The 25058-nt window shown below is 47.1% G+C and overlaps 1 protein-coding gene across 5 annotated transcripts in view; it reads left to right on the top strand.

The window, feature by feature from the left end:
• VPS13A (vacuolar protein sorting 13 homolog A) overlaps positions 1-25058 on the top strand; it is a 2994934-nt gene that overhangs the window by 1802653 nt on the left and 1167223 nt on the right. For all 5 annotated transcript variants that reach the window (XR_011280366.1, XR_011280367.1, XM_069625905.1 and 2 more), the window contains 2 exons: positions 18836-18996; positions 19217-19320. Coding sequence is in view for 3 of the 5 variants with exons in the window: in XM_069625905.1 (XP_069482006.1) it covers positions 18836-18996; positions 19217-19320 (265 nt within the window). In the remaining 2 variants the exon portion in view is untranslated. The remainder of the gene's footprint in view (positions 1-18835; positions 18997-19216; positions 19321-25058) is intronic.

Raw genomic sequence — 25058 nt, 5'->3', positions numbered from 1 at the left:
CTCCCCAAATCCCTCGATGGACTCCATCTGGATGAACGTGCTTGCCGTCTCCTCCCAGCTGGTCAGTTTGGCAGGCGAGTGGGCACCCCCGCCTGTAGCTATGGCCTCCCTTCGGTTGCTTGCCAGGATATTACGAACCCTGAGGCAGAGGTCATCCCACCTCTTTTTGCAATCCTTCACTGTTCGTGGGGTGGTTCCGACAGCCGAGACCTTGCGGGCTACCTCCTCCCAGATCTCCTTTTTGCGCTGCTGCGCCTCACGCTTCAGGTTCTGCTGATTTATCTCGTCAGCATGTGCAGCAAGGGTGTCTGCCAGCATATTAAGTTTTGCGTCTGAGAAACACTTTTTGCTCAGGCGGGAGGTTGTTTTACGGGTTGCTTTCAACATGGTGAAGGGATTGCCACTGGTCTTTCCTGAATGCAACTGGTGGTTTGGAAGGATGGCAATGGATTGTGTTTTTAAAGATGGCCACCGCAGTATTTCCCATTCCAAGGCGATGACTTTACTTCCGGGTCCGGTATTATGAGCCCAGTATTAACATGTTGTTATTACCGGGTCGGTATTACGGTATTAAGGGGTGCCTCCCAGGCAGAGGCGGTATCGGCGGGTCCCGTGATGGCGCTATCGGGCGGGGGGGTGGTTGGAGGGCCTTTAGCGGCATGCCGGTATGGCCATTACCGGCACGGGGGTTCGCGCATGCTCGCGCACTCGTAATCACCCGCTATTAGCGCCGTCTAACGAGCACAAACCCGCAAGTACCTCCATGACGGTAATGACCCCGTATTTACAGCGCTCCTCGTAATGAGGCCCATAGACCGTTGGGGATCTCGGTGCAGATTTCTCCTCCATATGAACTCCAGTTTTTGTCAGAAAAAGTGTGATTGAAGAGGTAATCGTTTCCCTTACTTGGGTACGTCTTTCAGCATAGCAATTGCTTTGAGTTGAGAGATGCAATTAGGATCATTCCAGGATCTTAGTGGGAGCTTGGGACGTTCACAGCTTCACTGCATGAGCCCAGGGCACGCACCCTTATGGGGACCGCATGCACATTGTAATTTCCTTCTCAATATTGTTCTCTCTTTCGGGTTGAGGTGTAGCAAATGGCCCTTATTTACTGCTTCAAACTGCGTTTCTACTGAGTCAATTTGTTTTAAATTAGAGTTCAAAGGAGCAGGTAAAGTGACACAGTTAGAAGGCAATGCCGGCAGAATAGTAGAATTAAAACCAGCCAGTAAATCATTATGTGAGTAACTCACTGAAGACGGGTCATCGGCCCGACACTTACTGTGCAGCACTACAGGCATATTGTAGATGTTGAGTTTTTAATTAAGTCCTTTGCACACGAGATCACACAGAGTACTCCTGCTCGCTCCGATTAGGCCAATATAACTAAACTGAGATGAGGTTTGCACCAGTAAAAGAAAAAAAGAATAACACAGCTCAAAGTGCAGGGAACACTAGAACCTTGACCCGCAGTCACCGTGACCTTAGCGCCAAGTGGAAGGGATCAGTGGGTAGAAAAGAAAACAAACATCTACCCCATAGTCACTGTTCCACTTAAACGTAATTGAATCCAATTTTCCCCTAGATATAGCACACAGTTGCAATCACTTACTGCCAACGCTTCTGCACTGTTTTGACAGGAATCGAAGGCTGAATGCTGGATTGTTCTGGATTCAGTGTCTTCGCCTAACCGCTGCACTCTTAAAGTGCACTGGGTTTACATGCCACCCCTCTACGCCGGCTGTTCTTCAAACAGCTGGGGTATTCACTGGGCAGAGCGGAAATAAGAATTTACAGTCACCCGCTCACACAGAGCCACTGAACACTATTCAACATTCTGCCACGCTCTGCTGTGGTCTGTGGTGTAAGAGAGAATAGCCCCTCCTCCTCAGGATAAAAACTGGGGAAAGACTCTCCATGTTGACAAATATAGCACCTTCCTGCCGCACTGATCACTCTTCAACACTCCACCACGCTCTGCTGTGTTTGTTACATTCTCTCTTACGAGCCCATTTCCATCTTAAGTGTTGGCCTTTGGCTGCCCAGCCATGTTTTCCACCAGATGATCCAGTGAAAGCTTGCTGGAGACCCTTTTTTATCGGGCTTGGGTCAATCTCCCAAAACCTGAACACACAGAAGAGGGATATCTTCCAAACAGTAGCCAATTACACAGTTTCGCTAACTTGCATTGTAGAATCTACCAAAAAGAATTCTTTGTTTTTTTTAAATTTCTTTTTATTGGTGGTCACAACAGTTACATAGCACCATTCTCACATCGAATCTCGCACAATACACAAGGCACATTTCATGGTTCGTTAGTTCCATATAGGTTACAGAGAATCGTCATCATCAGAGATCATGTCACACAAGTACATTCTAAAGGGGCCCCAGATGTCTTTGGGCCCACTTGTCACAGGCTGGGTTAATACAAATTGTTCCTCACATTCATTAACATGTGTCAGTTCACGTAGGAAGTGGTTCATGTTCGGTGGTGTAGAGCTTTTCCATGTTTGTAAGATGCATTTCTTGGCCACCGCACATGAAATGTTGAACGATCTTCTAGTCTTTTCTGAGCAATTGCCAATGTCCCCAAACAAGTATTTCTGGGGGGTTAGATCAGGGGGAACCTGTGTGATTTCTTCCAACATCGCACCCACCATACTCCAGAATCCTGCTACCACTGGGCATTCCCAGTACATGTGGAAGGATCCTGCCAGAGGTGCCTTACATTTGGGACATTCGTCTGGGCTATTAGCGACAAATTTTGCTACCTTAGCGGGAGTGTAGTGTAACCTGTTTAGTACCTTAAATTGAATTAAGCGTAGCCCGGCATTAAGTGATACATTTTCCGTGAGAGCACAATATTTGCCCCACTTCTTCTCTCCGATGGGCATCTGTAGATCCCTCTCCCATTTGTCTTTGATCTGGTTCATCGTGGGGGTGTGAGCCTGCACTGATATGTATAGTTTGGAGATCCCCAGGCCTTCTTTAGACGTAACTAATTGTATACATGTTTGTGGGGGAGGTTCATCCGGAAAGAGCGGCCATCTCTTTTGGAAGGCAGATCTCATACGGTAATATTGGAGTGTCTTGAGTGGTCCCCCACCCAGTGCTCGCACAAGTTCCTTCAGGGCTACAAATTTCCCATTGGGGAACATGTCTCCCAGCTTCATTTCTCTGCTTGGGAAGTTCCATAGGGGTATTTCTGGGTTATAAGGTTTCTATTTTCAGCCTCTTGTATATCGCTTCCCAGGCCCGGACTGTACAGCTTACTGGATTATATTCCCATGAGTCTTTGTATTGTGGATCAAATATAACCGATTGTATGTTCGTAGGCTGTGTACTATATTCTTCTATCCATGTGTGGGGTGATCTATCTGACGCATCATACCAATATTTCGCAAATTGTGCTTGGGCAACATAATAGAGTTCAAAGTCCCGGGCAGCTACACCCCCAGTATAGTATGATTCAGTCATCTTTTCCCACCTTATCCTAGCCGTTTTCCCGTTCCAGAGAAAGGTCACTACCATAGATCGGAGCCTGGTGAAGAAGGTCCTGCCCGGCCATATAGGGACATTCACAAATAAGTATAACAGCTTGGGAAGGACTATCATTTTAAGAATAGCAACCCTACCATAAAGGGAGATGGGATGGTGCCCCCACATCTGAAGTTTAGTGTTTAATAATTGTAGTGCGCTTTCATGGTTGTCTGCAAATAAAGTATGTCTGTCCCTGGAGATTCCCAAAGTATCTAATGTGTTGTTCTGACCATTTGAGTCCACATCTTGTATCTGGGCATTAAGTGGCAAGGGTAAGCGGGAATATTTCAGACTTGGCACTATTTATAGTATACCCGGAGTATGCAGCAAACTTGTGTATTTCTGCTATAATGGGTGCAATGTTCCTCGCGGGTTCCTGGACATACAATAACGTATCGTCTGAATATAGTGAGATTAGCTGGGTGGAGCCTTTCATTTTTATCCCCCTATCTGCATGTCTCAGTCTCACCGCCACTGCCATTGGTTCTATGGTTAATGCGAATGGTATGGGTGAAAATGGACAACCTTGTCTAGTGCCCCTGCCCAGGAGAAACAGTTCAGAGATGGACTGGTTTGTTAATACTCTACCGCCAGGATCAGTGTATAGTAGCTTGGTGTCAGGACATTTCGTCGAAAAAAAAAGGTCGACAGGACAAATGGTCGACACCATTTGGTCGAAAACCAAATGGTCAATTTTTTATTCATTTATATATATATATTTTAGGTTTTTGTTTGGGGGAAAAAAAGGTTTTTTTTTAGAAAAAAAGAGGGTTGGGGGGGGGCCCCCTAAAAAAAAAAAAAAAATGAAAATACAAAAAAAAAAAAAATTCGACCATTTGGTTTTCGACCAAATGGTGTCGACCATTTGTCCTGTCGACCTTTTTTTCCACCAAATGTCTGGTAACCTAGTAGCTTCACGTATGTAATGAAGTTAGGCCCTATTCCGAATGCCTCCAGTATTGCCAGGAAGTAAACCCATGAGACAGAATCTAAGGCCTTTTCAGCATCAAGGGATATAGCCACCGCGCATCTGTCCGGGTCTATTTGTGCCATTATACCAAAGAGTCTTCGAAGATTCAGAGCCTTAGACCATGCGGGAATGAAACCGCTCTGGTCAGGGTGGACCAGCGTAAGTACGGCAGGCAGAAGACGGTTCGCCATCACCTTCGCATATATTTTAGCATCAGTATTTATGAGCGATAGTGGTCTGTATGACGACACGTCGAGGTTTGGGCAGCACGGTTATTATTGCTTCCCTCATTGTTGGGGGTAGTCTATTCTTCTCTAAGGCTTCCTCCCATATTCTCAGCAGTATGGGTACTAGTTCCTCGCAGAATTCCTTGTAAAATTCAGCAGCTATTCCGTCCGACCCTGGTGCTTTGCCAGATGACAGTGCTTTAATTGCTTCATTAATTTCTTCAGCAGTTATGGGTTGATCAATTGCTAGTTTATCCTCGACTGGGAGTTTCGGTAGCTCGAGTGCCCCAAGGTAGGATTTTATTTCGGTGCTCGTTTTTTTCTTTATTTGCATATAGTTCCTTAAATTCCCCATTTATCCCCTCCTCACTAACAAGTACCTCCCCTTGTGGTGTTTGGATACTAGCAATCTGATTTGGTCTCTTTTCGTGTTTTAAAAGATTGGACAATGCTTTTCCCGCCTTATTTCCTTCCCCGTATCTGCATGCGGGTGTGGGGGCTGCTAAATAGCGTACCTCTCTAGTGGCCAGGTTGTCGAATTCTCGGAGGAGTTTATGTATTTCCGCAAGTACCTCTTTGTCTTGTGTACGAGTTTAGAATCCCTTTAGTGTGTTTAATTTGTTTTCAACCTCCGCTAGCTCTCTGCACACCTCCCTCAGAAGGCCAGCGGATTTCGATATCGGGACACCTCTGACCCAAGCCTTAAACGTTTCCCCCACAGTGGAGCATCTGTCGACGGTTCCGAAGTTGTTAGTGAAGAACTCAGCTATGTCAACATGTAATGCCTCCACTACACCTGGGTCCCCAAGTATTCCACTGGGCATCCTCCACCTTCTTGCAAATCTGGGGGCATCTCATATCACTATCTCCAACATTACCGGGGAGTGATCGGACAATGTGCGAGGTAAGATCTCACATATTTTCAGCGATGTCGCCACAGACAAACCAATAGTCAATTCTTGACTCAGAGTCGTGAACAGAGGAGTAATATGTGTACCTTCTACTTCCAGGGTGTAATTCGCGCCATGCATCCACTAGTCACAGTTGTGGTATAATGTGCCCCAGCGCCAGCACCATCTAGCTTGGTGTCCTTATGGTTCTCGTGGATCTATCTAGTATGGGATCCAGAGCCACATTGAAATCCCCTCCCCAGATTATAGTGGACCTCTATTGAATTAATCAGCTGATATACATTCATGTAGAAGGATGGGTCATCAATGTTAGGTCCATATGTGTTTACCAAAATTATTTGCTTGCCTGCTATTTCTCCCCAGACCAACAGATATCTCCCAAGCGGGTGTAACGCTCACCTGATTCCCGTAGAGGCGCCGGTCTTGACTGGGCGTATACCGTATCTGCAAAGGTGATGTGTAACACACGGCTGGCTCTTTGGGCTGGACCTCTGTGCACTGTATGTCTGACTTGAAGGGTAAGATGTCTGCAGATAGAAAATATGGGATTAAGGAACTGGGTTATTGAATGTCTCTCTCTTCTTCCCTTTCTCTGCTCCTGTAGAACCCCAAAGGTTAACGCTCTCACCTTAGGTAAGTGAACGCCGTGCTCTCCATCTGCCTCGGGGCAGGGTGCTGTAACCAGTTTCTTCACTGGATAAGGGGAGCAGGCCTCTTGACTTCAGAGGACTGCTGTCCGTCGTTTACTGCACGAACGGTAAGTTTCGAGTAATTCTAATGTCTTTAAAGTCTTTAGTAATGATGTTTCTTGTTTTGCAGGGTTCCGGCGATGGCGGATGACGGGCTGAAGTGAGTTGAAGATGGAGCCCGTGTGATGAATAGAAGCGCCTGGAAGCACGTAAGTAAGCGCTTGTTGCCTGCTTCACGATGCGCTCTAACTGTCTTTTTATTTTGCAGGTACAAGTTCGGAGCGGCTGCAGGGTGCCGGAATACCCACTGGGTTAGATGTGGAAAGGAGTAATGGCACGTGAGTATTAAAGTTCCCCAATGTCTTTAAACGCACCTTGTTTTGTCTTTCAGATGCGGGATGCAGCGCCGAAGGCCTCCGGAGCGTGCGAAGAGTTGGTAAGCTTTTGTCTTTCAGATGCCAGAATGCAGCGCGAGGCGTTGGTGACAGCCGATGGACCAGGTAAGTGAAGAGCTGTCACTGAAGACCGTAATGCTAACCTGTTCTTTCTTGTCTTTATAGGTGTTGCTGAAGACTGGATTCAGGATGTTAAGCCTTTTTCCTTAGGCCCAGGATCAGATGCAGAAGACACGATGAGCGTTCTGCTGCAGAGGATGCAGAATAACGCAAAGCAAGATTCATCCATCGGGTGTGGTTTAAATAGCCTCCTGTAGTGCTTAGGTGTCTCCTTCCACAGCCACGCCTAGGTAAGAAAAGAGTTCCTGCTTTCCAGAAGAGTTCCAGTGTTCTGAATCTAGGGAGTGGCTCCTGCCCCACCCAACAGGAAAAGTAGTTCCAAACAGAAGAGGATCAGAGGCTCAACTGGCAGGCAAGTAAGCAGCATGGTCTGCTGCAGGTAAGTCCACCCAAGCATTATGAGCCCGGCGCTTCCAGCGCTGGGACTGGGCATATTTATGAGCCTGGTGCCACTGGCGCCAGGACTGGGTCCAAAAGGTCCCAATTGGGACTGGTTGGCACTCGGAACCTGGGTTATGGATCTGCTTCCAAGGGAGTTGGGAAAACCCTGACCTTTTGGAAGCAGAGATCATGACAGCGGGTCCACCTTCTGACCAACAACCTTAAATCCCACCCCTGGGTGTATGAGGGTGATGACTCCCCTGGACTGGGAGGAGTAATCAGTGTGGAACCTTTGCTTGCCCCATTTGGACAGTATATGCATGTTGCTAGGCCCCATTGTATGTGTTTCTTGTAACATTAAGATTTGGGCGGCGTGTCTAGTAATATAATTGCCAATTTTCTTAGTTTTCATTGGGTTATTTAAGCCCCAGACATAATCGAATCCTTAACCCATCACCGGTCTTTTGTACCCAAATATTTTGACGATATCTCGTTTACAAAGGTTTTAGCGTCTGTATCATGAGGACAGCACCTGCATCCGAGTGACCACAAACTTATAAAACAGTAAACATTTACTTCCATCAACTTTCCACCGGGACCTAACGATGTCCAGCGGGCCTCAACTCCCATTGTGTGGCTTCATATTCCCATTTCAGAAAGGCAACAGCCCTTATCCTCACGTCCCTCCCCTCCACCCTCATCATCCACCCCAAATTAATGATGTTCCTCAATGAACTTATGGAATATTCCAGGGGTAGTCCTGTTGCTTCACATGCCTGCCAGTTTCGGCCCCACTATCCTATTTAACCTTGGTTTGCGGGTCCGCCCTTCGGAAACAGGGCAGCACGGTAGCTGTCGTAAAGGATATAGTTTGCGTTGTGTGTGCTCATCCGGTGTTTGTCTTTAGTCCGCTGGCCGGGGTATGTTGTTCTGTTCCAGTCTGCCCCCGGCAGGAGGCAAAGGTATGTAGTTCTCAATATAGGTCATGGCCTCGACCGGGGATTCAAAGAAGAGCGCTCTTCCTGCGTGTTGAATTCTCATTTTGGCTGGAAACATCAGGGCATATGAAATTTGGTGTGCCTTCAGGAGTTTCTTGACTGGTTCATAGGATCTTCTGCTTGCCTGGACCCCGGACGAGAAGTCCGGGTATACGTGTATCCGGTTTTCCTCATAGTGCAGTGTTCCATGTTCTCTCGCCAGTTGCAGGATTGTGTCTCTATCCCTGTAATTAAGGAGCCAGGCAATAATCATACGTGGTGGTGCTCCAGGCTTGGGCAGTGGTGCCAGCGTATGGTGTGCTCTCTCGACCAGGAAGCGTTCGGAGAAGGATTCCGGCCCGAAGAGAGACTTAAGCAGTGTTTCAACTTGTTTTTCCATTTGTCTCTTCCCAAACGATTCCGAAATGCCCACTATTCGAACGTTATTTCTTCTTCATCTCGATTCGAGATCCTGACATTTGCCCTGTAGTTTGGACATATTTTCCTTTAGCTGGGTGATGTCGCGGCCATGGTGTGCAATGGTATCTTCACTTGTGCTTATTCTGTTTTCTGCTTCGGTGATCCGTGCACTTTCCTTGTCCACTCTGGTTTTCAGCGAGTCAATAGTGGCAACTAGATCATCCAGCTTAATGTTAACTGCGAGGAATCCATTTTGAACTATAGTAGTTAACCTGTCCTCTTGTTCACCGATTCCGGGCTCTGCCATCGTATTAGGATTAGTGTGAACTTCCGCAGTGGTGGTCTGGGTCTGACTGCTCATGTATGTGTCCATTGGACCCTTTTTTTTGGTGCCTGTGGTCTTTGCTGCTTTGCCGGATTTTTGCGGCTCGCCCATTATGGGGTGGTAGTGTAACGTGGTAATATGCCTCCAATGTTTGTTCCCAGTCCAGTCGTTACGCTGCCGCTCTCTTGTACTGAACCCCAATAGTCTTTATTGGTTTTCTTTATATAGTGTTTGAGGGAGTTTGCAGACCGGCAGTACCACACCTAGGTTCGGATATAGCTGTTCAGTAAGTGGGTGCCTCAAGTGGACTGTGTCCCCCCCATGTATTATGTTGCAGTCACGCCTGTGTTAACCAATGGTATTATGTCTCTTTGAATCCTCAAGTGGCAACTTCTGTAGGGTTTTTTCGCCTGCTTGCAGACTTAGAAGCAGGACCCAGTACCACGCCTAGGTTTGGATATAGCTGTTCCGTAAGTGGATGCCCCGAGTGGACTGTGTCCCCCCACGTATTATGTTGCAATCATGTCTGTATTAACCAATGTTATTATGTCTCTTTGAATCCTCTGGCAGCTTCTGTAAGGGTTTTTTGTCTGCTTGCAGCCCTAGAAGCAGGACCCAGGATTTAGCAATATAGGCGTGCAGCGAACAGTACCCTACTCACCAGCATTACGTACCGCCTGCTCGTTAGCCGCCCTCGCCCCTATGATGTTATCCAGGATTGTGGCGTATGGGAGCAGCGCGATTCTTGTGGAACTTTCCCTGCACACTCTGTCCTTCCGCGTGAGCCGCTTGACTTGTTGGGTGTCAGCCCCACCGCGGAGCGACCCCACCACCCTTTGATGTTATAACGTATGACACCGTAGGCGCACTTCCCCTGCGTCGCGCCCTCGGTGTACTCACAGGGTTACTTGTGGTGTGGATGTGGCCTACACACGCCCGTCCGATCGCAGCGAGGCTGCAGAGCACCTCAGCGTCTTGGGGCAGTCGCGCCTTTGGGAGCCTGCCTCGCGAGGCGGTGAGCAACACAGTCAATGTAAGGGTGTCAGCACACCCACTGCAGGGGGTTGTTGTGGGTATCAGTTCCGCAAGGGGCTCTGTAGGTACTCACGAGGCAGCTTTCTTATCCGTACACGCGTCCCAGCCGCCAAAATGCAGTTCTCAGCTCTGGGCGCGATCCGGAGACCCAGGCTCCGCCCACCTGTGGCCTTCCATCTCGTTGTGTTCCCTGGCTGATAGTATTACTGGCAGGCCCAGTGTCGACGCCCATTTTCGAGTTTCGAAAAACAAACTGTAATACTCCACTAGATGTCAGCCTATGCACAGCATGTGGATCTAAGCAGATACAAGCATCAGAAATACGATTACGGTGAGTAATGTATCATATATATATATATATATATATATATATATATATATAACAAGTCCTGACTGACTCATCAACACCCAGCTCAAACAGTTTTTAAACTAAGAACGTGAAATTTAGAAGGTACTTTCTTTTCATGACATAGGCACCCACTAAGGAAGGATACCTATATGTCAAAATCCGAAGATGTTTGATGTGAAAATTGGTAATTGGTATGTGGATCCTTCTTCAAAAATAGAGAAACACTTGTTTTACCATTTTTTAAAAATGCAGTTAAGGGAGGTGGAGAAGGGGGGGTAATTCTTTTTTTTTTTTAAGGCTACCCATATCTCACAAACCAAAGATGTTACAAAAGTACAAATTCATATTTTAGATCTTCATAATGAAGTAAGTTTCCGAACTGCTTCTTAAGCATCCCGTATTTGAGAGCAAAATTTGTATCCCTTCCGACCTATTCAGTCAATTCCCTAGCAGACCTCGCATCCAAAATGTACCCTGACATAATAAATCTAATGGAGAAATCTACAGAATGGTTATGTGAGTATGCATTTTAGCGCCAAAGAACAGCATTGCTACCGTAATCAATAAGATACATATTAATTCTTTAGGAGGAGTCCAAATGGAGTACAAATCTGTAAACTCAGTGGTTCAAAGTGATGGCGCAGTCCACAACCCTGTTCAGTTCTTGAACACTTTAAATCCTCCCTGTCTTCCCGAACACACAATCCTTCTCAGAGTGGAATCACCTGTGATATTATTGCGGAACCTCAACCCACCTAAGCTCTGTAATGGCACCAGATTGCGAGTGAATGCTCTCCACAGAAATAGGATTGAGGCTACGGTGCTAACCGGTGCTAGCCAAGGGGAGTCCGTGTTGATACCACAAATGCCTCCGGAATATCAGTTTGAATTCAAAAGATGTCAATTCCCTTTAAAGGTTTGTTTCGCCATGACCATCAACAAATCTCAAGTTCAGACTTTAAAGGTAACAGGAATCGTCCTAAGGGAAGCCTTCTTCCCTCATAGGAAGTTTTACGTGGCCTGTTCCAGAGTGAGCTCACTTAACTCTGGTAATCCTAGCACCTTGAGGGAAAACCACTACTGTGCCAATCCCGAAATCCACGCGAGTGAAGCCGCTGGCAACAGCTAGTAGTTTCTAAAGCAACCATAATTGCACCACTACTTTCGTAAAACTCATTCCTCATCATCTGCCCAGGGAACAGGGCAGGAGCCCTCTCCCCCTCCCTGAAGCCGCCAGCATCAACGAGGAGGTCCCTAGAGACCTGCCTGATCAGGTCTTTGAGGCCTGCCTGACCTCTCTATGCCGGGCGCAGCGCGGCGCCAAAACGAGGCTGAGACCGCCTCCTTCTACGTTCGAGCATCCGCCGGCAGGCGCTACGCCGGCCCTCACGAAGGCCACACTAAGGCCTGTTGGGTGCCTGTGTCTCCCCCATTCCTCATCATCTGCCCAGGGAAGAGGGCAGGAGCCCTCTCCCCCTCCCTGAAGCTGCCAGCATCAACGAGGAGGTCCCTAGAGACCTGCCTGATCAGGTCTTCGAGGCCTGCCTGACTTCTCTATGCCGGGCGCAGCGCGGCGCCAAAACGAGGCTGAGACCGCCTCCTTCTACGTTCGAGCATCCGCCGGCAGGCGGATACGCCGGCCCTCACGAAGGCCACACTAAGGCCTGTTGGGTGCCTGTGTCTCCCCCATTCCTCATCATCTGCCCAGGGAAGAGGGCAGGAGCCCTCTCCCCCTCCCTGAAGCCGCCAGCATCAACGAGGAGGTCCCTAGAGACCTGCCTGATCAGGTCTTCGAGGCCTGCCTGACCTCTCTATGGCGGGCACAGCGCGGCGCCAAAACGAGGCTGAGACCGCCTCCTTCTACGTTCGAGCATCCGCCGGCAGGCAGATACGCCGGCCCTCACGAAGGCCACACTAAGGCCTGTTGGGTGCCTGTGTCTCCCCCATTCCTCATCATCTGCCCAGGAAAGAGGGCAGGAGCCCTCTCCCCCTCCCTGAAGCCGCCAGCATCAACGAGGAGGTCCCTAGAGACCTGCCTGATCAGGTCTTCGAGGCCTGCCTGACCTCTCTATGCCGGGCGCGGCGCCAAAACGAGGCTGAGACCGCCTCCTTCTACGTTCGAGCATCCGCCGGCAGGCGGATACGCCGGCCCTCACGAAGGCCACACTAAGGCCTGTTGGGTGCCTGTTTGGAGCCATAGGAGCCAGGGGCCAGGAACTCTGCCCCTACCGCTCCAGGTAAGCTAACGCTGCCACCTGACACCTGTTTCCTTGCCTGTTTATGCCTAAATCTGCCGTCTGCAATACCCTATGCCCACCTTATTCTAGGTAACTTTTGGCCTTCACTACTGCATTACTGCCAGCTACCATTGTCTCCAGCATCATGTGTGTCTGTGACACCCCAGGAAACCCCAGGAAATAGTAACCAAATGCATAACCCGTGTGCAGGACTGTTAGGTAATACCCCACTGCATTATTGCCAATTGTGTCATTTGAATCTAGGTGATACCCCACTGCATCATTGCCTATTGTGTTATTTGAACCTAGGTAATACCCCACTGCATTATTGCCAATTGTGTCATTTGAATCTAGGTGATACCCCACTGCATTATTGCCAAATTGTGCCATTTGAATCTAGGTGATACCCCACTGCATTATTGCCAATTGTGTTATTTGAATCTAGGTGATACCCCACTGCATTATTGCCAAACTGTGTCATTTGAATCTAGGTGATACCCCACTGCATCATTGCCTATTGTGTTATTTGAACCTAGGTAATACCCCACTGCATTATTGCCAATTGTGTCATTTGAATCTAGGTGATACCCCACTGCATTATTGCCAAATTGTGCCATTTGAATCTAGGTGATACCCCACTGCATTATTGCCAATTGTGTTATTTGAATCTAGGTGATACCCCACTGCATTATTGCCAAACTGTGTCATTTGAATCTAGGTGATACCCCACTGCATCATTGCCTATTGTGTTATTTGAACCTAGGTAATACCCCACTGCATTATTGCCAATTGTGTCATTTGAATCTAGGTGATACCCCACTGCATTATTGCCAAATTGTGCCATTTGAATCTAGGTGATACCCCACTGCATTATTGCCAAATTGTGTCATTTGAATCTAGTTGATACCCCACTGCATTATTGCCAAATTGTGTCATTTGAATCTAGGTGATAGCCCACTGCATCATTGCCTATTGTGTCATTTGAACCTAGGTGATACCCCACTGCATTATTGCCAATTGTGTTATTTGAATCTAGGTGATACCCCACTGCATTATTGCCAAACTGTGTTATTTGAATCTAGGTGATACCCCACTGCATTATTGCCAAACTGTGTTATTTGAATCTAGGTGATACCCCACTGCATTATTGCCAAACTGTGTTATTTGAATCTAGGTGATACCCCACCGTATATTCGCTGGCTACCACTATTCCTGCACATGCTCTGATTACATAGCCACCCATGTCCTCCCAGAGACTACTGAGCTCCTACCGCAACCCAAAGTTCACCCCCTGACCACAAACTGAATCTAGGCATTACTACCCTATCTGCAGATTGCACCTTTACTGCCTTTTCCTGAATTGAATGACACGTATTTGTATTGCTTCTCGCCCCTGCCCACCCCATCTCCCAAATAGCACCTACATTGCTACTCCCACCCCCACACAACGCCAGCACAGTACTGTAGAAAATGCTAACCATTTTACTCATCTTCTGTGCAATGGCCACGCCCGCATCCCCAGACACTCCCATCCAGGAGACTGACTCAGGAGCCCCCCCCTCCCCAGCCAGGCTCCAATCTCACCTACAACTCCTACACAACTAGGTACTATCCTGACCCTTCCTACCCAAGATATTATTGCAAGTCAGGACCCAAAACCCTTGCCTCCCACCCCTGCCCTACCACCGAAAGAAACAACAAACTTTGCGCCAGACTCTCTAAACTTTATGAGCCGCCCCGAAGATCCCTGTCTGACTCCAAATGCGAAGCCAAAAGGTCCACCAAAAGCACCACTATACCCACAACCAAGTCCAAACTTATCACTCATACATACATCTCGGTAAAAACAGATGTACACTCCTACAAAGGAGCTCTCCTCAATACCAGATCATTGGTCACACATGCCCTCGATATAGCAGACCTAATTATCAAAGATAAATTAGACTTTATTGCCCTAACCGAAACGTGGCTCCACAATGCAGCAGGCCCATCTCTAATGCTGGCCATCCCAGACGGCTACACTATATTTAGGCAGGACCGGGTAGGTAACCGGGGCGGTGGCATCGCCATCATATCCAAAGCAAGCTTAGCTCTCAGACTAGCCCCGACCCAAACTCTGCAGTCGTGTGAATCCCTCACTGCCAAACTCCCCATAAATCACACCCAATCCCTCACTATCCACCTGATCTACAGACCACCAGGTCCACTTGGAACATTCGAGGAAGATCTACACAACCTAATCTCTAACAATGCGAAAACCACCTCACAACTACTGCTACTAGGGGACCTCAACCTAGGGTTCAACGACCCAGCAGATTTACATGCATCTACCATAGCCAATACGATATCTTCACTCGGACTCTCTCAAAAAGTCAACCTACCCACCCACCTGAAGGGTAGAACCCTAGACTGGGTTGCTGATGCTAATTGCTCAGCGGTCATCACCGCCACCACACCACTACCCTGGACCGACCACTTGTTGGTCTCTTTTAACCTACTGACCTCTAGATCAACTACCACAACCGTGTCACTGGCACCACCCTGCCTCACAAGAAACAAGAAAAATATCTCAATAGAAAAAATCATCCCAGCTATCCTTCCAACCTTAAACGCATTACCAGACAATCTAGATCCCAACACACTAGTTCACAAATATAATAAGATCATGTTATCTACCATGGACAAAATTGCCCCACTCAAACTTCGCACCAGCAAGCCAAAAACCCATTTAAACAAATGGTATACACCCGAACTCAAAGCCCTCCGCCTAAAAAAGCGAAAATGTGAAGCTGATTGGAAACTATGCCCCTCCAGTGAAAAGAAAGCCATCCTTGACACGATTTCTCGTCATTACAAAGCTGAAATCTGCTTAGCCAAACGGAATTCCTATAACATCCGCATTGCCAACTCCAATTCAAGTATGAAGCAGCTCTTTTCCATACTGAAGGAACTTGAGTCACCCATTGCTACACCCGACACCTGCACTAAGAACCAGACCTGGTGCACAGACATCCAACAAGCACTAGCAAATAAAATAAACACCCTACAAAACAAAATTCAACTAAAAAAAGACTCCCTAAACCTCACTAACCCTCCCATATCTCCGCCCATTGCCTCACCAAGTACACACATCAACTCATTCATCTTCTCTAAAACCACCACCCTGGAGGTTGAAAAAATCATCCTTTCCCTTAAACCATCAAACTGTAGAGGCGATATCTGCCCCGCACACATAATAAAGGACGCAGCCAGAGACCTGTCGCCCTTTATCTCTAAACTCATAAACGCCTCTTTCTCCTCAGGCAGCATCCACGCCAACTTAAAACAATCTTGGGTGCTCCCCCTCCTCAAAAAACAGACGCTTGATCCCCTCATCCCCACTAACTACCGACCCATCACCACGGTACCCTTCCTACTGAAAATCTTGGACAAAGTTGCCTACGTCCAGATTCAAAAATACCTAGAACTGCACAAGCTACTAGGCTCCAGACAATCAGGTTTCCGCCCACTTCACGGCACGGAAACAGCCCTTATCGATCTGAAAACCCAAATTGATGATCTTAGGGACAAGGGCAAGACAGCACTCCTCCTCTTACTCGACCTCTCCGCGGCTTTCGACCTCGTCGACCACAAGGTCCTCTGCAAACACCTTGACTCAGCTGCTCACTTCTCCCCAGAAGCTATCAAATGGATTGAATCCTTTCTGAGCGAGAGAACCATGAGAGTCTTCTCCCCTTCAGCAGCAGCAGACCCCTCTCCTATTACTTGTGGAGTCCCGCAGGGCTCATGCGTCTCCCCCACACTATATAACATCTTCACCAAACCCCTGTTCGACGATCTGGACCATCTGGGTGTCACCTACACTAACTATGCTGATGACACTCAGATTCTCCTCCCACTTTCAGGGGATCACAGTAAGGACAGAGAGTTGGTGAATAGGGTATATCTCATCATTCAGGCATGGATGGCATCGCATGGTCTATGCCTGAATGATGACAAGACAGAGCTCATCATCTTATGTTCCCCCGCTAATATCAACAAACTAGGCCTTGAATATGCCGAATTCAACATAGATGGCAATCTCATTAGAGTATCCAGGGAAGTAAAAACCCTCGGCTTTTATCTAGATGCCACTATGTCATTCACTAAACAGGTCAACTCACTAGCATCTACCACTGCGTACACCTGCAAATTAATAAGGGCAGGCAGACCATTCCTATCCAATGACAGCTGCTTGATCCTGGCAAGAGCACTCATACTATCTAGGCTCGATTATTGTAATGCCCTCTATAGTGGCGCTAACAAAGCCATTATCCACAGGCTTCAAATCCTTCAAAACAATGCCTTGAGAGCTGCCCTCGGCATTAATAAGAGAGATCATATCTCTACCACCAGACGCCAACAGAAATGGCTCTCCACAGACAACAAAATCAAACTAAAGTTGGCCTCCCTAACCCATAAAGCCCTCAACAATGCCGCCCCCAGCTACCTGATGGACAAGGTAAAGAGAAAGTCCTCCATCCGACAAACAAGAACTATCAATTCCAACCACCTGATAATTCCCAGATTCAAACTCTCCACCATTGGTGGGAACAGTTTCCCGGTGAAAGCTGCCATGCTCTGGAATTCGCTGCCACACAACCTAAGAGCTGACCAACCATACTTACACTTTAGAAGACACCTCATCAGTCACCTTAACTCCAATAACCCTTGTATGTAGCTGCACTTTCTATACCTAGGCATAGATAGTGATACCTTGTTCGCGACCTCGCCTCTAACAGCCCTTACAGCACACATCTGTACACTTACCTCCTGTATAGATATTGACCTTTTATGTATGAAGATTTGTATACATTTCCATACCTCCTATTCCTGTAATCCTGAATATTTTTTCTCAGGAGTACCCGCCTCTAACAGCCCTGTACATATTTGTATATTTGTATATTTACCCCTGCATAGATATTGACTTTGTATGTATGAAGATTTGTACATTTCTTATTCTGTAATTCTGATTATCTCTATCACTACCTCAATGTGTATATTTCTGCAACATTGTAAGCTTCGAATTATCTTCTGCCTGCGCCCTGTTGCCCCTGGGTAAGGTGCGCCATACAAATAAATAAATAAACAAACAAAACTGTAGCTCAGTCACTGCCATGCACTGTTCATGACATTTCTCTGTGCAGTGATTCCCCCTTGAAATGTAAATAAACTATACACATTTATTTTTGGTGGAAGTGGTTTTCCGTTGTTTGGTCTGGTACACAGTTTGGTTATGTGCATGTCACTTGTGTTGGCATATGAAGCATCATGAGCAGTGCATGGCAGTGCCCACATTGACCAAACTGGCCCCTGCATTACCAGGAGGGTGGACACCACTTGTAGCCCACTGTCACTCCTAGGTTGCTGGCTCACATCACTGATCTGCAACTCAAATGTAGCCAGTGGACCATCCCAACCGAACAGACTTTTTAAACAAAGGTGAGGTCCTATTGTGCACCTTGTTTGTGCCTACATTCACTTGGATCAGGTGGTGGGGGGAGAGGTGTGTGTGTGTGTGTGTGTGTGTGTGTGTGTGTGTGTGTGTGTGTGTGTGTGTGTGTGTGTGTGTGTGTGTGTGTGTGTGTGTGTGTGTGTGTGTGTGTGTGTGTGTGTGTGTGTGTGTGTGTGTGTGTGTGTGTGTGTGTGTGTGTGTGTGTGTGTGTGTGTGTGTGTGTGTGTGTGTGTGTGTGTGTGTGTGTGTGTGTGTGTGTGTGTGTGTGTGTGTGTGTGTGTGTGTGTGTGTGTGTGTGTGTGTGTGTGTGTGTGTGTGTGTGTGTGTGTGTGTGTGTGTGTGTGTGTGTGTGTGTGTGTGTGTGTGTGTGTGTGTGTGTGTGTGTGTGTGTGTGTGTGTGTGTGTGTGTGTGTGTGTGTGTGTGTGTGTGTGTGTGTGTGTGTGTGTCCCCGTTCCCTAGTCACTCTGTGTAACAGATGTTGTCCCTATTTCTTTACTAGAAGTACACTGTCTCATTCTTGGTGAGGTACAATAAGAGTTCCATTAACATGCATGGGAACTGTCTGAAACCGGTTTCCACTGGTAAAGATTTGTGAGCTATGGGAAACTTCTAGTCCTTTCCCAAACATTGTTTTTTGACCTAAGGAATGTTTACCCACATACAGCGCACAGAGGTGATTTGTGCATAAATATTAGGTAGCACTGCAAACATTTGAATTTTCAATATTTTGCTAATTTGGATTTTTTTTTCAAACGTTTTAGCACCCTTCAACCATTCAACCGCTGAAAAGATTCCATTAACGAAAGTCGGAAGACGTGTCTACCATGTCAGACATAAAGACTCTGGGGTGGATCGCTGCATTATCTGCCAAATAGATACGGTGGATGGTAGTAAAATCATAACTATACGTTCACCAATGCAGGTAAGAGTGGCATCCCATTTTTAAAGCTCTGTTGTTCATGTTTTTATTTGCGCTACTGTAAGTTAATACATTTGAAATAATATTTAATGGCATCCACTAAGTACATAGAATTCTGTTTTGGATGGATTGCTGGGGCGTATAGTTATACTTAACATATTGTGCTGAAATGTATTTAGCTGTGCTTCAATCAATCAAATCAGCCTTTATTTTGTTACTGCAGATTAGGAATCACTTTTCCATTGAGTTCGGCATTTATGACGAAGGAACCCTCATAGGAACCGCGTTACCAGATGCTGAATTTAACATACCCTTGACGTCATATAGGTAATTGACTTCCATTTGTCAACCTTGATATTTTTCTTTGATTCCCCTGACAGCTTCATGAAATCTGCATGCTATTAAATGTGTATGTAACAACTGTACTCCATATTGTCCCTTTTCTCCATGCTTGTGGGATGCCGTCCCTGGTAAAGATAATTGACTGGAGCCACATGTGCAGCATTGTTGCTTTCAAAAGTATGGCTGTGGTGCTCATGCTCCAGCTGCAAGTCCTTTCCTCTGAGTGAACAGGACAGAAGCAGAGCACAGCGGCTACGCGTATCTATTAAGAGGGATTTCTAAACTCTGAAAAGGTGGACAGAAGTTTAGGAGGCCACCCTATTTTAGTGGAACAGGGGAACCTTCTGGACAAACCAGACCAATCTATGGTAGCTTGGCAGCCAGTCAAGACTAAGTCTCAGGAGGGATGAGAGTGATCAGCCCACAATAAGCACACAGAGTAAAACTCCACAGATTACCCTTAGACAGATGTATATCAAAAATACATTTATTATAGGCCTTTATAACAAAAACACAATTAAACCAGTTATCAATAAAACAGTTACCACACACACTTGTTCACTATCTAACATATATAAAATAATGTGATTAGCCTAAGGCTGATGATGGAGGGGAGAGAATAACCACAACCTGTAACAGAAAGGGGTTAAATCAACACATATATCAGTTTAGGCAGTCCTTCATCAACAATCCCTAACTTATGTAGTCCAGCCCTACGAAGTGAAGAGCCTAGCGCTCAAAGTACAGTTGTGCATTAATAACACGGGGTCATGCGTAAACAAAGAAGTGGAGCTGTAGCTGCTCAGGAAGAGATTTGAGGTGATGAAGAATAAGTTCCTATTCGTAGAAGAGGGTCCACCCTTACAGAAAGAGCGACTTTCTGAGTTCGGGAATAGCTGGGGGAGCGCAGGCTATCCCAGCCAAGGTGAGTGTCTTTTGAGGGACACTTTTGCGTAAAAAGGGATGGATATGCCGGGTAGGCCACCGGTAAGTTAGGAAAGTACTTGCCAACCCTCGACACAGTCTGGACCAAACTTTGGCAGTTTTGCCCACTTCGCATGTAGGTGTAACCCGGCAGTTTCAGGACGCTCCGGCTCTCAGCGGCTGCGGGACGATCGTCCGTGGCAAGACAGTAGCCTTTACTCAGTTCTCGAAGGCAGAAGGATAGTTCTGGTGCAGCACGCCTCAAGACACGGTATGCAAGACCTACAGGCACTTTCAGCTATGACCACCACAGCATGGCGACGCAGGAACCGCAAATGGTCATGGCGTGGCGCACTCTCGTAAATCGCAACGCAGAGGAGCTAGGAAGAGTTATGGCAGGTGAGGGCCAAGGACCACAAGCTAGCGATTCTGAGTCTCGAGTCTCAACTTGGGACGGCGGCGTTCCTGGGCGATACTGTGGGTTCGAGCTGGTCAGTTCACTGGATGGCCCAGGAACACTTCCAAAGAGGGAATAAGAAAGAGAAACCGAGAGTAGTTGTTCCCACTATTCCAGAGGGGTGAAGCACCCTTGGCGGCCTTCCTGGTTCGATGAAGAAACGGGGGTCTGATGAGACAACAGCAGGGGCAGAGTACCAAACCTTCCAAGCACGTCACCGGAAGTTCCTCAAGTCTGCTTGCTTGTTAAGGATACTTGGCTCCTTATGAGATTTGGTGTGAACCTCAGTAGATCGACCTGACATGGATGCAGAACCCCTTCTCTCATCCAAGATTCGGTTCACGCTCAAATCTCAGATAGCCAATTGAAGATCTGCTCTGTTGCATGCACGCCAGACATGGGCCACTGGTGGTTACAGTCATTCATGGCTACCAGACATATTGACACCAGTAGTGTGGCTTGGGACCAGATAGTCCCAACCCTCTTCCTGGGCACTATCACATGTGACATGCAGAAATCTGCGAAAGGTGCAGTTTTCGCTGGAGGCTGCATGCCCAAATAAGGACTTCCTGGTTCTCTCGACCTTGGGAAAGGCAAAGGGACAAAATGGCCAAAGGACAGAACAAAAGACTTGATGGCACAGCCATTTTTAGCACTGGCCACAGTCTTGGGCCAAAAGCAGTATGGTCTATAAAAAGGAAGTAAACATGTTTGGATTATTAGGTGGCACTATAAGTGCTCCAAGCTGTGTATTTCATGGGACTTCTGCTGATCACTGCTGCAACGAAATAAATCTTTTTTTCTTGCAATTCCTGGGGGGAGGAGCTGAGGACCAGCAGAGACAGGACATTGATATAAGTACTTGGATATAGATACTTGCTGCCGGCGCAGAGCACGCACAGTGTGCAAGCTGCGTGTTCACTGGTCTGCTGGACTGCCAGGTTCCAGGCTGCAGGATTTCACAGATGAGCCAGTAACTAGCCTTATACCTTCCATTGAGCAGTTGTCGTAAAGCATGAATTAAACGCTGAATTGTATACCTCACTCACTTACTGAACTTTGTCTTAACATTGTGACTGGGGTTATATCGACAGATACTGTGATAGCAACTCAATCCGACACCACCGATCTTGCCTCCTGCGAAACCAGCGTTCTGTTACCCTCCTGCTCGTCAGTTACATTTTGCAATAGAGGAGTTCCTGTGGGCGTGTGCCTTTGAGGTCCTTCTCCATTGCTAGAAGTGAGGTCTGGCCTGTTTCTTCTGAGCTCACAGCCTTTTTTGAATTGTTTACTAAATGGGGGTTTTATCTACTTGGAAATGTAATAACATCTGATTTGATCCATGACACCAACTTCATCAGTCTCTGTCACGTGGTGTTGAGCAATCTGCTTTCTAGAGCAATGACATACGATTTTCTGAGCGGCAGCTCCACCACTTCTTCACCCAGACCTATCATGGACAAAGAGATGCTGGCTGCTACCACTTTGCCCCTTCCTCCCTCCCCTCCCCCACAGAAACGGGTGTGGTGCTGCCGTTAAATCCAACTGCGCCAGCCAAGGGGAAAAAAATCCAAGAAACTGAATAAGCATTGCCAGAACTTGATTACCTCCTTTTTCTCACCGCTGGGTGAGCTAGTGATGTGCACCCCACCACACATCTGGAAACATCCATGGAAAGTAACTCTCGCAATCTTCACCAGCTCACACCAAAACCGCATCAAGAAGTTGCAATCAATCGCATCACTCAACCTGAGGAAAACCGTGCCTTTTTGGAAAAGGTGTCTTTGTACCTATTTATGGTGGATACTCCTCCTAATATGTTGGATTGCTCAGTTACCTCACAACATAATGGCCAGTGTACCTCAGGTAAAGACTTTTTCTCCTCCTTGTCAGCACCTTCTCCCACTCCAGTTGCTCTGCAACGGTTATCGACAATGATGCGCCGTATAGAGAATAGCAAAGGTGAGGAGAAGGAGAGAGATGGCCAGTTCTCAGAGATAAATCAGGTCCTATGCATTTTGGTCTCCTTATATGAAGGTATACACATTGAGAGACCAAAACGAACACTGCATTCCTTGAATCACTGCTGTCAAAATTTGTGCACGTGGATTTGCATATTGCCAAAAGGGACTTTCTTCTTTCTAGGAAATTGGGGTCAACTGAGGCGCCGCCGCTGGAAGCAAAGGGAACCTCCGGTGTTGCTCTCAAGGAATCCACATCACAAGCAGATAGGGCGACCAATGTTAAACCATCTGATCATATTGAGAAGGCTGCCCAAGATCAACGGTCTGCTCAGTTGCCAGCGGATGAGATTAATACCCCTTTGACACCTCTTGCCAGTTGCTTGACACAGCAGGCTCACATTGGGCGAGAGCCTCAAGTAATTTGTCGACAAAGAGGCCACCTGGGCGGATGGCTGAGGTGCGAAACAAATTCAACATACCGGCAAATAGCCTTCCAGCTCTCCCTGAGCCATCGGACATCAGTACGCTGGAGCCCATAGTGGATGAATCAGTGAAGGAAATTCTTAGCATGGATCCGGTAAGGATGCTGGACAATACAGCATGGTACAACGTTCTTTTATCGCCAGGCTTTCTAACACCAGGCTTTTAAACGTGGAAAGAATAACAAAACATTTCATCACATTGTTTTTGGGGGGTGGGCAATGGCAGATAAGGGTTTGGAGGGGGTTGGGAATAGTTAAAAGGGGGTGGGTGAGGGAGGGTTTGGGAGGGTGGAACCCCCTAACAAAAAAACAAATTTCGAAGAACGTTATCGTTCTTTCCACGTTGAAACAGCAGGCGTTCGAAAGCCTGACTATGAAAGAACATGGAACCTCCAGGACAAACCTGCTAGCGCAATAGACTCTGCCGTACAGAATAAAAAAAAAAAAAAAACACATGACCTCCAAAAATGTGAAAAAACAAAGAGCAAAACATTTTATTAACTCCTTGCTCTCACAAAGTGCAGTGAAGGCACTCAGCTAGACTGGGCGGGACTCTCGACTGTGGCAATACACCCGGCTTCAAGACAAGCCACTATACATAGTTCAGAAGTTAAAGGAGAAGGGTCTGCCTTTGTTGTGAAGGATGCTTTATCTGCACCCAAGGTGCCTCCTCAAGTGTCTTTGGGAGCTCCTTCTGTGGTCACTGTCATTCGGCCTCTGCCCGACCTCAAACATAAGGTTCAGGGAAGGTTTCCTGTCATCCCCCTGAGTTGCCCAGCTGTCACACGCTGATCCTAGGGACTGCAGGGTGAGTAGACAGGACCGCCTTCCGCAGAACCATTAGATCTGCAGAAGTCGCTTTATACACCTCAGAAGAAAGCACAAGACAATTTAATAACAATCCTGCTCGAAAACGCAATGCCAGAAACCCGCTCCTCAATCCTGAATCGCCCAAATGTACTGTCTTTGTTACAAGAAATACCATTGTTGGGAGGCGTCACTTGGATAGAATGCTTGTTCCTGATAGCTGCAGATTGGACCAAGCAGTGATCTATCTAAAATCCAAACTGGTCATGGACACACTGTTGAAGGAGTGAGACAATCTCAGATGTTTGGGCTGTGATCTTCTGCCATTCCATGTTAACCTCCAGCAGGGTGAGGGCCCTTCTAGGGGCCTTCAACAAGGCCACAAAGGAAAGACAACACAACAATCGGGACGGAGTGCAACAGTGGAAGATCAAGTCATGTCCTTAAAGAGAAAGATCTTGAATTCTGAGGAATCTCAAGACTGGTCTTGGTTTCTGGCATCTTCATCAAGTTAGATTCTTAGGTCTCAACCTGGGGAGCAAGTGCTGTTGGTTGGGGCTTTGAACGGAATGATTGGCCTGCTTTCGGTTGCTTCCTTTAATTCTAGAGGTCATGTCCATCTGTTTAATAATCCATCCTTGGCCAATCTACTTAGGTCAGGTATGGTAATTGTCATACAGGAGTTGCTTGAAGGTGTTGCCTGCCTTTGATGGCTAATGTGTTGCCCGCCAGCCTGCAAAACAAGGCGTGAATGGTCACCCATACAGTGTTTTGTTAACCCTAGTAAAATCCTCCCAATAAATAAAGGTGGTTTTCAGCATTGACATTTGTTTTGGGGTGTTGGTCACCCACATCAGATTTAAAACTGTTATGGATGTGAATGTGCTGATTGTTAACATCTACTAGCCACAGGGAATAGGGACTATAACAGAGGTGGTTGAATCCATCTCCCTGTATGTGGCCGACTGGTACAAAACTACGCCTGCAGAGCATATCCTGGTGGCAGGAGACCTCAACTCAGATTGTCATTCCGTCTTGGAATAAAATGAAGGTATCTTAAAAAAGAAGGTATCCAAACTGGGGAATGGA

Source organism: Ambystoma mexicanum, chromosome 6p, assembly GCF_040938575.1.
Source record: "Ambystoma mexicanum isolate Mex_15411 chromosome 6p, UKY_AmexF1_1, whole genome shotgun sequence".
Classification (NCBI taxonomy): domain Eukaryota; kingdom Metazoa; phylum Chordata; class Amphibia; order Caudata; family Ambystomatidae; genus Ambystoma; species Ambystoma mexicanum.
The sequence above is the reverse complement of the archived record's forward strand: the minus strand, read 5'-3'. Positions and strand labels throughout refer to the sequence as shown.